The sequence below is a fragment of the Brassica napus genome, chromosome C9 (assembly GCF_020379485.1).
Source record: "Brassica napus cultivar Da-Ae chromosome C9, Da-Ae, whole genome shotgun sequence".
Classification (NCBI taxonomy): Eukaryota; Viridiplantae; Streptophyta; class Magnoliopsida; order Brassicales; family Brassicaceae; genus Brassica; species Brassica napus.
The window spans coordinates 24,728,021-24,741,341 of NC_063452.1; the positions used below are offsets into that span (position 1 = coordinate 24,728,021).

The following is a 13,321-nucleotide window of genomic DNA, read 5'->3' on the forward strand; positions in this document are numbered from 1 at the left end:
GTTTTTAAGTCTTCTACGTTAGTTTTTGAATAACTTGTATTTTTAAGAGTGATAAGTAACTTCAAGATATGTAAAACTCATATTTACAAAATATGTTCTCTCCCTTAGTTTTACTAAATTTGACTAAGTTTTTCAACGCAAACTTATAATAAAATATGATATGCTTTGACTAGTTACTATTGTTTGTTTCCATCTCTTAAATATTATTGTTATAGACAATAATGATGACTATTGTTATGAGTTGGAAGAAGTGTTAAAATACTTCTTAAAATATTGTATCAATATAAAGCTACCAACATTCTTGTTTATTAAGATGAGAAAAAGGCCATTGGAGTTTATTATTGCATATAAGAGATCCAAAGATAAGAAAAAAGCTACTGAAGTCTATTATTTCATTGATTTGTAAATGTGTAAACACATTGTTAGCACATTTAATACATCTTGGAAAGCATTATTACTGATTTTACAAAAAATTCACAACTAAAAGAGTAGACATGCAATTCACAAAACAGACCACAAACAAAACTATTATAGATCATTCCTCTACAAAGACAAGCTTGGATTCCACTTGAGTAGACAAGACCACACGACTTTTAAGAAGTCCAGACGACTTCTAAGAAGTCCAGACGACTTCCAAGAAGTTCAGACGACTTTGTCAGAAGACTTTTAGGAAGTTCAGACGACTTCCAGACGACTTTACAGGAAGTCCAGACGACTTTACAGGAAGTCCAGACGACTTTACAGGAAGTCCAGACGACTTTGTCAGAAGACTTCCAAGAAGTCCAGACGACTTCCAGACGACTTCCAGACGACTAACAGGTAAGTCGTCCCAGAAGTCTTCCAGATCTGAAAAACCTGCATATTAAATCCAGATCTGAAAAACCTGCATATCCAAAAACGTTCAAATGGCTTAAAAACAGAAAAATGAGTGAAAGAATAGATAAATCTACCTTTACAGAACACACAAAAATACATATCTAAAAATAATAGATCTACCTTTAAATTAGTGGAAGATGAGTACCATCTAATTAAAAACCTGCAAAAAAGATAGATTAGTAAGAAAGACATGAGACAAAACTGGAAAATTCATATAAAGTTTGGTGTTTTCAAGTCATAGAGATTAGAGTGGGTTTGGAGAGTTTTAGTTTGGGAAAAAAGTAAGAACTTTATACAACAAGAAGTTCCCAAATGAAGAAAAATCAGACATAAGAACTTACCAAAACGCTCAGATCTATTATGAAAGGGAGACTTCGTCAGAAGACTTCCATGAAGTTCAGACGACTTCCTGGAAGTCCAGACGACTTCCCTGAAGTCCAGACGACTTCCTGGAAGTCCAGACGACTTCCTGGAAGTCCAGACGACTTCCTGGAAATCCAGACGACTTCCTGGAAGTCCAGACGACTTTGTCAGAAGACTTCCAAGAAGTCCAGACGACTTCCAGACGACTTCCAGACGACTAACAGGTAAGTCGTCCAAGAAGTCTTCCAGATCTGAAAAACCTGCATATCAAATCCAGATCTGAAAAACCTGCATATCCAAAAACGTTCAAATGACTTAAAAATAGAGAAAATGAGTGGAAGATTAGATAAATCTACATTTATAGAACACACAAAAATACATATCTAAAATTAATAGATTTACCTTTAAATTAATGGAAGATGAGTACCATTTGATTAAAAACCTGTAAAAGAGATAGATTAGTAAGAAATACATGAGACAAAACTGAAAAATTCATATAAAGTTTGGTGTTTTCAAGTCAAAGAGATTAGAGAGAGGTTGGAGAGTTTTAGAATGATGAACATTACATTTTTGTTGCAGCCATTTGAGAGGAGGAGAGAGAATGTGTAAATTTTTCTTTATATAGGGAGACAAAAAATCCAATTAGATTAAATATTTTTTACTCAGACGACTTCCTGGACGACTTACATTTCAGTCGTCTGGTGAAGAAATTAAAACAGACGACTTACATGTAAGTCGTCCAGAAGAGTTTAATATTTTTAGCGGGAAATTAAATATTTTTAGCGGGAAACTAAAATAGAAGACTTTCCAGACGACTTACAAGTAAGTCGTCTGGTTTAAATTATTTAAGCGGGAAAATAATTTTTTTAAAAAATTTTAGGCGGGAATATTTGGACGACTTACATGTAAGTCATCTGTTTTAATTTCTTCACCAGACGACTGAAATGTAAGTCGTCCGAGTAAATTATTCAACAGACGACTAAAATATACGTCGTCCGAGTAAATTATTCAACAGACGACTGAAATATAAGTCGTCCACACCCTAAACATAACCCCTAAACTTAATTATCTAATTAAAGACTTCATAAAATCAAATCAAACTTGAAAAGTGTTTACTATACACATAAATAAACACATATAGGTGAAAACTAATTTTTGAAAAAAACATTTTAGTTTTCCAAAATCTAACCCTAACAATACATACAATACTACAACATATGTTTGCCAAACTCCTAAACCAAAGTACTTCATGATTCACTACTTCCACTCATCTATCTTCAAAACAAATCAATTTTATCATATCTTAATTTATATCACTTAAAACTGTTTATAATTACTTGATTTTTATTTTTCACGCATCAAAATATTTTTTTACAAGATTTATAAATTATTTTTAAAATAAACCGGTACCAGACGACTTACACTTCAGTCGTCCAGACGACTTCCAACATCTCAAACGACTCAGACGATTTACTAGGGCTGTATTCGTAAAAATGACTTCTGTTTTTTTTGTTTGGTCACAAGGGGTTGAGCTGTAATTTCACTAGGCTTTTAGGTTAGTTTTGCATTTGATTCAAGTTTGGGTATAAGTTTGGGGTTAAAATCAAGTTGTGGGTTAGTTTTGGCAAAAACCCCTTATTTTATCTTGGCTAAGATTAAATCATTTTTTTCTAAAGCAATGTTGTCCGAAGCTCATTATAAAAAAATCAATAAAATAAATAATAAAATAAATAAATAAAACAAATATAGAAAAATTAAATTACTAAATAAAATAATAATTATATAAATTTTTATTTTAAAACAAATATTAATTAAAAATTTACCATTTAAATTTATTACTACTTTAGAGAAAATAATTAAATTACTCTATTTTGTATGCCATGATCAAACAAAAATAATATTGTATCAACTTTAGAATTTTGATTATATTTTAACAAATACATTCAAAATTATAACCGCCAACCAATATAATTATTCTAATTCTTTAATAATTAACAATTATCTATAATTTTGTTATTTAATAAACCATGTTTTCATTATAATTCCATATTTTAAATTTTTTAATTATCACAGTTCTTTGTTTATTTAATTATATTATGATTTTATTAATAAATGATGAATTTAGTCTTTAATTGGGGTTTTTGCCAAAACTAACCCACAACTTGATTTCAATCCCAAACCTATACCCAAACTTGAATCAAATGCAAAACTAACCTAAAAGCCTAGTGAAATTACAGTTCAACCCCTTGTGACCAAACAAAAAAATAGAAGCCATTTTTACGAATATAGCCCCAGTAAATCGTCTGAGTCGTCTGAGATGTTGGAAGTCGTCTGTACGACTGAAGTTTAAGTCGTCTGGTACCAGTTTATTTTAAAAATAATTTATAAATCTTGTAAAAAAATATTTTGATGCGTGAAAAATAAAAATCAAGTAATTATAAACAGTTTTAAGTGATATAAATTAAGATGTGATAAAATTGATTTGTTTTGAAGATAGATGAGTGGAAGTAGTGAATCATGAAATACTTTGGTTTAGGAGTTTGGCAAACATATGTTGTAGTATTGTATGTATTGTTAGGGTTAGATTTTGGAAAACTAAAATGTTTTTTTCAAAAATTAGTTTTCACCTATATGTGTTTATTTATGTGTATAGTAAACACTTTTCAAGTTTGATTTGATTTTATGAAGTCTTTAATTAGATAATTAAGTTTAGGGGTTATGTTTAGGGTGTGGACGACTTATATTTCAGTCGTCTGTTGAATAATTTACTCGGACGACGTATATTTTAGTCGTCTGTTGAATAATTTACTCGGACGACTTACATTTCAGTCGTCTGGTGAAGAAATTAAAACAGATGACTTACATGTAAGTCGTCCAAATATTCCCGCCTAAAATTTTTTTAAAAAAATTATTTTCCCGCTTAAATAATTTAAACCAGACGACTTACTTGTAAGTCGTCTGGAAAGTCTTCTATTTTAGTTTCCCGCTAAAAATATTTAATTTCCCGCTAAAAATATTAAACTCTTCTGGACGACTTACATGTAAGTCGTCTGTTTTAATTTCTTCACCAGACGACTGAAATGTAAGTCGTCCAGGAAGTCGTCTGAGTAAAAATATTTAATCTAATTGGATTTTTTGTCTCCCTATATAAAGAAAAATTTACACATTCTCTCTCCTCCTCTCAAATGGCTGCAACAAAAATGTAATGTTCATCATTCTAAAACTCTCCAACCTCTCTCTAATCTCTTTGACTTGAAAACACCAAACTTTATATGAATTTTTCAGTTTTGTCTCATGTATTTCTTACTAATCTATCTCTTTTACAGGTTTTTAATCAAATGGTACTCATCTTCCATTAATTTAAAGGTAAATCTATTAATTTTAGATATGTATTTTTGTGTGTTCTATAAATGTAGATTTATCTAATCTTCCACTCATTTTCTCTATTTTTAAGTCATTTGAACGTTTTTGGATATGCAGGTTTTTCAGATCTGGATTTGATATGCAGGTTTTTCAGATCTGGAAGACTTCTTGGACGACTTACCTGTTAGTCGTCTGGAAGTCGTCTGGAAGTCGTTTGGAAGTCGTCTGGAAGTCGTCTGGACTTCTTGGAAGTCTTCTGACAAAGTCGTCTGGACTTCCAGGAAGTCGTCTGGACTTCCAGGAAGTCGTCTGGACTTCAGGGAAGTCGTCTGGACTTCCAGGAAGTCGTCTGAACTTCATGGAAGTCTTCTGACGAAGTCTCCCTTTCATAATAGATCTGAACGTTTTGGTAAGTTCTTATGTCTGATTTTTCTTCATTTGGGAACTTCTTGTTGTATAAAGTTCTTACTTTTTTCCCAAACTAAAACTCTCCAAGCCCACTCTAATCTCTTTGACTTGTAAACACCAAACTTTATATGAATTTTCCAGTTTTGTCTCATGTCTTTCTTACTAATCTATCTTTTTTGCAGGTTTTTAATTAGATGGTACTCATCTTCCACTAATTTAAAGGTAGATCTATTATTTTTAGATATGTATTTTTGTGTGTTCTGTAAAGGTAGATTTATCTAATCTTTCACTCATTTTTTCTGTTTTTAAGCCATTTGAACGTTTTTGGATATGCAGGTTTTTCAGATCTGGATTTAATATGCAGGTTTTTCAGATCTGGAAGACTTCTGGGACGACTTACCTGTTAGTCGTCTGGAAGTCGTCTGGAAGTCGTCTGGACTTCTTGGAAGTCTTCTGACAAAGTCGTCTGGACTTCCTGGAAGTCGTCTGGACTTCCTGTAAAGTCGTCTGGACTTCCTGTAAAGTCGTCTGGACTTCCTGTAAAGTCGTCTGGACTTCCTGTAAAGTCGTCTGGAAGTCGTCTGAACTTCCTAAAAGTCTTCTGACAAAGTCGTCTGAACTTCTTGGAAGTCGTCTGGACTTCTTAGAAGTCGTCTGGACTTCTTAAAAGTCGTGTGGTCTTGTCTACTCAAGTGGAATCCAAGCTTGTCTTTGTAGAGGAATGATCTATAATAGTTTTGTTTGTGGTCTGTTTTGTGAATTGCATGTCTACTCTTTTAGTTGTGAATTTTTTGTAAAATCAGTAATAATGTTTTCCAAGATGTATTAAATGTGCTAACAATGTGTTTACACATTTACAAATCAATGAAATAATAGACTTCAGTAGCCTTTTTCTTATCTTTGGATCTCTCATATGCAATAATAAACTCCAGTGGCCTTTTTCTCATCTTAATAAACAAGAATGTTGGTAGCTTTATATTGATACAACATTTTAAGAAGTATTTAACCCTTCTTCCAACTCATAACAATAGTCATCATTATTGTCTATAACAATAATACTTAAGAGATGGAAACAAACAATAGTAACTAGTCAAAGCATATCATATTTTATTATAAGTTTGCGTTGAAAAACTTAGTCAAATTTAGTAAAACTAAGGGAGAGAACATATTTTGTAAATATGAGTTTTACATATCTTGAAGTTACTTATCACTCTTAAAAATACAAGTTATTCAAAAACTAACGTAGAAGACTTAAAAACTAGCGGAGAAGACGCGGACGACTTCAATCTAAGTTGTCCAGACGACTAAACTATACGTCGTCTGGTCAACACAGAGGTTATTTTTGCAATTGACTTTGAAATCTGTTATTTCGGACGACTGAAAAATAAGTCGTCTACTATTGTTTGGCTAAAAAAAACTCCAAAAAAGCTAGACGACTTACATTTCAGTCGTCATAGGTTAGTTTTGCATTTGACTGGATAATTTCAGAAGTTTGACTTTTCTGGACGACTTACATTTCAGTCGTCTAGTGAAAATTAAAATAATAATATTTTTTTAAAAGTAGACGACTTACAGTTAAGTCGTCATAGGTTAGTTTTGCAATTGAAAAAAAAAACTTCAAGATTTAATTATATACAGACGACTTATAATTCAGTCGTCCACGAGACGACTGAAATGTAAGTCGTCCAGGATTTACGAGGTTTGACCAGAATCTCAGAAAAAAATCCTGGACGACTTACAAGTAAGTCGTCTCGTGGACGACTGAAGTATAAGTCGTCTGTGTATAATTAAATTTTGAAGTTTTTTTTTTCAATTGCAAAACTAACCTATGACGACTTAACTGTAAGTCGTCTACTTTTAAAAAAATATTATTATTTTAATTTTCGCCAGACGACTGAAATGTAAGTCGTCTGGGGAAGTCAAACTTCTGAAATTATCCAGTCAAATGCAAAACTAACCTATGACGACTGAAATGTAAGTCGTCTAGGTTCTTTGAAATTTTTTTTGAAACCAAACAAAAACAGACGACTTAACTTTCAGTCGTCTCAGGTTACAGATTTCAAAGTCAATTGCAAAAATAACCTCTGCGTTGACCAGACGACTTCCAGGTAAGTTGTCTACAGCCAGACGACTTCCCAAGTAAGTCGTCTGACGAACAGATCTGGAAAAAAACTCGATGTCATACCTTAAATTGGTGAGATAAGTTCCTTAGCATACATAAGGCTTCTCCAAGCACACAGAATCACAAACGAAAGTAACCCACCCAGAATCGTTAGCTTCTATGACTCTATGAACCATAAAAATTTAGAATCAAAATCATGGGTTTTTTTAGCTCATTGTGGAGAGAAAGTGAGAGATATGTTGTGTTTAGTTCACAAGAATGGAAAAAGAAGAAGGGTAAATCGATTTTGGGAGCATTAAGAGCTTCAAATTGGTTGTTCATGGTGGTTGTGGTATTGATGACAATGACAATCTTGTAATTACTTGAAGATGATGAGGCTGAGAGAGTAAAAATGTCATTTTCGAAAAAAAAAAGAAAAAAAAAATTGATGGCATTTTCGTAAATTATATGAACTTGTGGGGTGAATAGGACAAAACCAATTTTCAAAAAAAAAAAGAGGTTAGTTTTGTGTTTGACTTTAAGTTATAGGTCAATTCTGCAAAAAACCCTTAAAAAAATTGTCAAAAAATGAATTCTTTGAAAAAATTGTTGCCGAAGCTAATGTTTCTTTTTTTCTATTGAGGCACTGTCTTTACATCTGTTCCGGTCTGTCTCATGTGGTTTCCGGTTAGATTGGCCGACAATGACTTTCAAAGCGTTGAAGAATGGCAGACGTCTCTGCCCCTTTGTTACCTGTCCAGTTCCTGCTCTCTACCTGACATGTGGTTCTAAGCTGCCTTCGGCTTTGTCTCATTCTTCATTCGGCTTTTGTTTATGCCTCTTTTATGTTTTTTTTTAGAAAAATGATTGCTAAAGTATTGATTACCATGCATGAACTGATGTATACCTAGCCACACAGACTATATGTTATGCAAGACAATTTCCTTCAATTTTATGATGTTAAGTAGTTAACATCACGGATTTAATTTCATTTATCCAAAAAATGATTTGGATGTTAGAAATCGTTTAAATATATTGTTTCAACAATTAAAATATGATCGATCCGACTATAATTTAACTAAAATTAGATTTTGACCCATATTTTAAAAGCGTAAAAATATTTTTAACAAAATCTAATTTACAAAATCAATATGTTTAAACAGTTTTTGATAAGTAGTGTTTTAACATTTTTATTGTAGTGTACTTTAAAACTATATAATTGTATTATTTTTATTTATATAATTTTTTTTGTTATGAAATTTTAATAAGTAATGTTTTAAAATTTTTATTTTAGTGTTTTGACATTTTTGTTTTAGTGTCTTTGAAAACTATATAATTCTATTATTTTTATTTAATATGTTTTGTTTTTTTAATTATTTTAATCTGTTTTGTTATGAACTTTTACAAAAAAAATTGTAATTCGTTTGATTAATTGTGTGATATATAATTGTTTGATAATTTTTTAATTCTAAAACTTATTTTCTTTCAATTTACTTACTCTAACATTTTATTTGTTTAAAACTTATTTGATGTCACCTTAAACCAAACATAATTTTGCGTATATAATTATAAATTATATACTTTTAAGAATAAAAATAATCAAAGAATTATAAGAATCTAATATGAAAGGTTTACTAAATTTAAATGAATGAAATTTTTGTTTATGAAAAAATATATAAACTAATTCATTAACTTAATAATTTCATATTAAACAAATAAAATGTTAGAGTCAATAAATTGACATCAAAGAAGTTTTATAGTAAATTGTTTTATCAAATAAGTATATATCACACAATTAATCAATTGAATTACAGAACTTTTATTAACAAATTCATACCAAAATGGATTAAAAGAATTAAAAAAATATCTTATATATCTTTTATATTTAATATAAATAAAAATAATATAATTATATTGTTTTCAAATACACTAAAATAAAAATGTTAAAACACTACTTATCAAAATTTATAAAACATATTGGTTTTGTAAATTAGATTTTGTTAAAAATATTTTTACGCTTTTAAAATACAGATCAAAATCTAATTTAGGTAAATTACGTTAGGTACGTCACATTTTAATTGATGTAACGAGAGATGTAAACGGTCTTTGACATATAAATCATTTTTTTGATATGAAATTAAGCTCGTGATGTTAACTACATAACATCATAAAGTTGAGGAATGTTGTCATGCATAATATATACTCCGTGTAGCTAAGTATACATTTGTGTAGTACCATGTGATGGCCAATACTTCATGTAGTCAGCAATCATTTTTCCCTTTTTTTCCGTCTTAGCCTTGTATTTTTAGGCCATTTTTTACTTAATCTTTGTACTTTTTTTTGTTAACAATTTAAAGATGCCCACGTAGACATTGCAAACCAAATTAGTAGCTTTACATTCATATGGACAACAAACGACATTTGTTTTCTTACACTGCGTGCGAGACTATCTGTCTTTAAATTTTTCGTCCGTGAAATATGAATGACTTCCGAACTGTTGAAATTTCTTTTCAATATTGTTATGCCTTCTAAATAACTTGCAAAGATTGGATATTCTTCTAGTTCCTAAACCGTCTTCACCAACTAAGAACAATCTGTTGCAAACGTAACAGTAAACTGTCTTAGATTCCTCGTGCATTCCATTGCCCAATGAGAGCATCTACCTCCGAATAAAGTGGCGACTGACTCGCTCTTGTATTCCTCGTTCCCATTAAACCATCAAAACCTTCCAGTGTGATGTACCACCCTTGTCTCGAACAGTTTTCCTCATTTTTTCATGATCCATCCATAAAAACACCATCTTCATGGGATAGTCAGTACTATTGTTTGTATTGGTAATCGAGTTTGATCGATTCCTTTTGTAAGTGATATTTGTGCTTCAACCCAAAGTAATGACTTTGTTTTTTCTAATTTGAGAATATTTCTAGGATCAATATCCAAATTGCTAAATACTTTGTTGTTTCTTCTTTTCCATATGTACCATAAGATCAATGCAAATTAATCATTTTCTAATTCCAAAGAAACTTTCTAAAATAAATGATCCAATTTTACAAAGAGTGACGGAGTGGGAAAGATATCTGGATTTGATGGAATTCGTGAAAATTTCCAAACCTGAAATGCCGGTGGACATTCAAAAAACACATGATTTATGAATTTTTCAGATGCCCAATATCGTGCACAAATTATATCCTCTAGTATTCCTCTTGCTTTAAAATTTTTGTGAACCACTATACATCCTCGTCATATTAGTTGCCATAAAAAAATGGACATCTTACTTTCCAACATCATACTTAATGTTTGTACTTTGTTGACCATTTGGTCATTTTAATAAAACCAGATGACAAAAAGAAAAACACATATTAAAACCATAGTTAGAATATGTGTACATAATTACAGTATAAATCTCTAATCAATCACAATCTTTCATTTATTTTTATTCCATTTTCTTTACTTTTTCATTATTCATTTATTCTCGCCTTTTTATTTGTTTTGATCTATAGTTTTTTACCAATATGATTCAATCAAATTAACATATCATAAAACATTCATATTATTCTGCATATGCCATACTTTGAATCTTTTAAAATCGGATATATATTTTTATTGACAAGGATATTCATGCCAGTTCTATATTAATTTTATAGAATAACATACATTTATTAATACATCATATATAGTAGATACATCTATTCTAATGTGCCACATATTATTGTGTTGATTTGATTACATAATAAAATATAGGCTCTCTTTTCTTATTTCATCAGTGACATGATTCGTTTGTGTTGTAATTTCCTTGAATCATCTACGACTCATTTAGGCAATGTATTAAAATTTGATAGAATAGTATAATTACCGATGGTTTCATCAAACGAGTAATAAAAGGGGAACAAGAACCTCAGATAAACTCTCCACGTCAAACGGAAAAATCATCCAATCATGTTATAAGGTTTTGCCACGTCGTTTTTTAAAAATCCGTCGTGTTTATACGATTGGGCCAGGAAACCCATCAAAGTTGAAAGCATATTACCTGATACTTGGCCGACTCGACCTTGTCCTTTCTCATTTTCTCCAAACCCTAATTTGCTAGAACAATTCGTGAAACCCTTTGCTCTTCCTCTTCTCCGTTTCCGTTTCATGATAAGAATCAATATCTTTGCATCCTCTCTGCTACCATCGGCTTCCCAGCTAGAATTAATTGCCGACGAAATCCTCTGTGGTTGTGGGAGATTTCGCTTATACTTGGATCTCGACAAACCTTGAGTGCCTCAAAGCAGATCGGAGATTTATTCAGCGCGGATAAGTGGAGAGAGAAAGAAGAAGGAGATGATGATCCATGAGGAAGAAGAAATTGAAGAGAGGGAGACGGAGAGAAAGAATGATCAGAGATATTTACAAGATAAGTGAGTGTCGAGGGAGTTGGATTTAACGCCATTGTTGTTGTTGCTGGAAGGAACCTTTGGTCATGGAGAGATTCTTCGTCTTTATCCACCTCAGCCAGTTCATACTATTCTATTGCCCCTAGATCAGTCTGTATATATATTTGCCTAATATGCTTTCTCTTGAAACTCTTGGATTTGTCTAGGTTACATGTATCACAAAGAGGTAAGAACTGATACGGTTTTATTGAAACACTGAATTTGTTGCCTCCGTTTCCAGTTTGGAAGGTACATCATCTAATGTTTTCCAATGCGTTGATACCATGGAAGGGCCTTTAAAAAAAGAAAGTCGTCTAATAATAAACATATGGTTTGCTCGAGCATGTTTTAAACTTCAATCATAACTGAAATACGTGTTTACAATCTGTTTTTATAAACTGTTCAATCGACATGGAGACACTACTATTTCTCTCTTTAGTTTCGTTGCAGTGTTTTTTTTAAAAAATTAGTATATTGTTTCTTGGACCATGTTTGCATCTTCAGCTATTCATAAATGAGAACTGTTTAGTTTACAGTCTTATTTGATAGCTACTTTGCGTTTCTTGATATGGATGCAGTTAATAGAGATGTGAGCCCATCACATGGAAACATTGTGGATGGAAGCGGGAGATTTGTCTCCAACAGAACAGTAATAGATTTAAGGGAAAAGCTGATTACGTTTATGGAACTCAATCTACCCGATGGAAAGAGAGTTCTCCAAACTTGCACAATCAGACTGGCGATGGACCGTTCACCCCGAGAAGGAGGAGGAGGCGAAGAGAGAAGGCATATGGAATTTAATTATTCATGTATGTGTATGTTGATCTCTACAAATGTGTATTTCTTTTACAGTAATGTACTTATGGCTTCTTGGTTCTTGCAGATGAGAATAAATATAATTTATCGACCAGAGGTCTTTTTGGTCAATTGTTTGGTGAACTCCTCACGAACCTTGACTATGGTTATATTTGTGAGATAGTGCTTATATATTGTTTTGTATTCTCTGTTTGCTTAAATTCATCTGACATTATCGTAACTGTGTTGTAGGGTGCCACCAGCATAATCCAGCGAGCCTGTTGTTGCGGAGAAGCAAACCAAGGGCTGTGGCACAACAACCCCACCTGGAATCAAAAACGTGGAGAAAACACGTAAGCACCCCCGTGAGTGATAAGATCGTTTTCCTTCGATCAGTCCGTCAACACCACTTTATTCTCCCATTATTTAAATTAATTTTGTCTCTTTCATTACGTCCAAGCTTTGTTTTGGTTTTAAATTTCCTCAAACTATTTAACATTTTGTTTTTCAGTGAAGCTTTGACGGGATTATCATAGTTGTTCATGTTGTTAGCTCAAACCATTAGAACATATTCACACTAAAAAAAGTCGGAAACAAGTTTGGGACCCTTTCCCGATTTTCCAATTTCAAAACACTTTACAATGACTACAATCGTAGGGGTGAAATGATTCTATAAGCAAGTAAAATTAAAACACTCGCAACTATTTTAAAATGTTTTCACAACATTTTCAGGTTTTACTATGTACGATGTCTGCTTAACGCACACGTTCCATAATGTTATTAATTTAATGCTTCAACAAACATGAACGATATTAACAGTGCCCAAAAAAAAAAAAAACAGATCCTCCACTCGAATATCATTGAATAATGTAGACATCCAAAATTATATATGCACCCATCTTCCTTGCAATAAAATTCTTAAGTTGACTTATCAATCTAATAAGCTAACAGCTTGGAAATTATTCACCAAAGATAATATACTTTCAACTCATAATACTGC

The 13,321-nt window shown here is 31.7% G+C and overlaps 1 protein-coding gene across 4 annotated transcripts; it reads left to right on the plus strand.

Annotated features, from left to right (window-relative positions):
- Window positions 1–9,402: 9,402 nt before the first annotated feature.
- On the plus strand, window positions 9,403–13,105 carry LOC106417112 (probable acyl-CoA dehydrogenase IBR3). 4 transcript variants are annotated; one of them, XM_022709814.2, is made up of 4 exons: window positions 9,403–11,511; window positions 12,105–12,335; window positions 12,410–12,460; window positions 12,574–13,105. In XM_022709814.2, the coding sequence occupies exons 1-4, from the start codon at window positions 11,445–11,447 to the stop codon at window positions 12,855–12,857; spliced, it is 633 nt and encodes a 210-aa protein (XP_022565535.1). In that variant the 5' UTR covers window positions 9,403–11,444; the 3' UTR covers window positions 12,858–13,105. The 4 variants fall into 4 exon arrangements, 3 of the variants coding, with proteins under 3 accessions (XP_022565535.1, XP_013713424.1, XP_022565534.1); XM_013857970.3 differs by having other exon boundaries at window positions 9,407–11,511; window positions 12,410–12,487; XM_022709813.2 differs by having other exon boundaries at window positions 10,643–11,511; window positions 12,410–12,496.
- The last annotated feature ends 216 nt before the right edge of the window (window positions 13,106–13,321 follow it).

Excerpts from the sequence above, each read along its gene's own strand:
- LOC106417112 (XM_022709813.2), top strand. The coding sequence starts at position 11,445 with ATGAGGAAGAAGAAATTGAAGAGAGGGAGACGGAGAGAAAGAATGATC. Across the intron at positions 11,512-12,104 it reads CAGAGATATTTACAAGATAA|TTAATAGAGATGTGAGCCCA; the intron begins GTGAGTGTCGAG and ends ATATGGATGCAG. Across the intron at positions 12,497-12,573 it reads CCTTGACTATGGTTATATTT|GGTGCCACCAGCATAATCCA; the intron begins GTGAGATAGTGC and ends ACTGTGTTGTAG.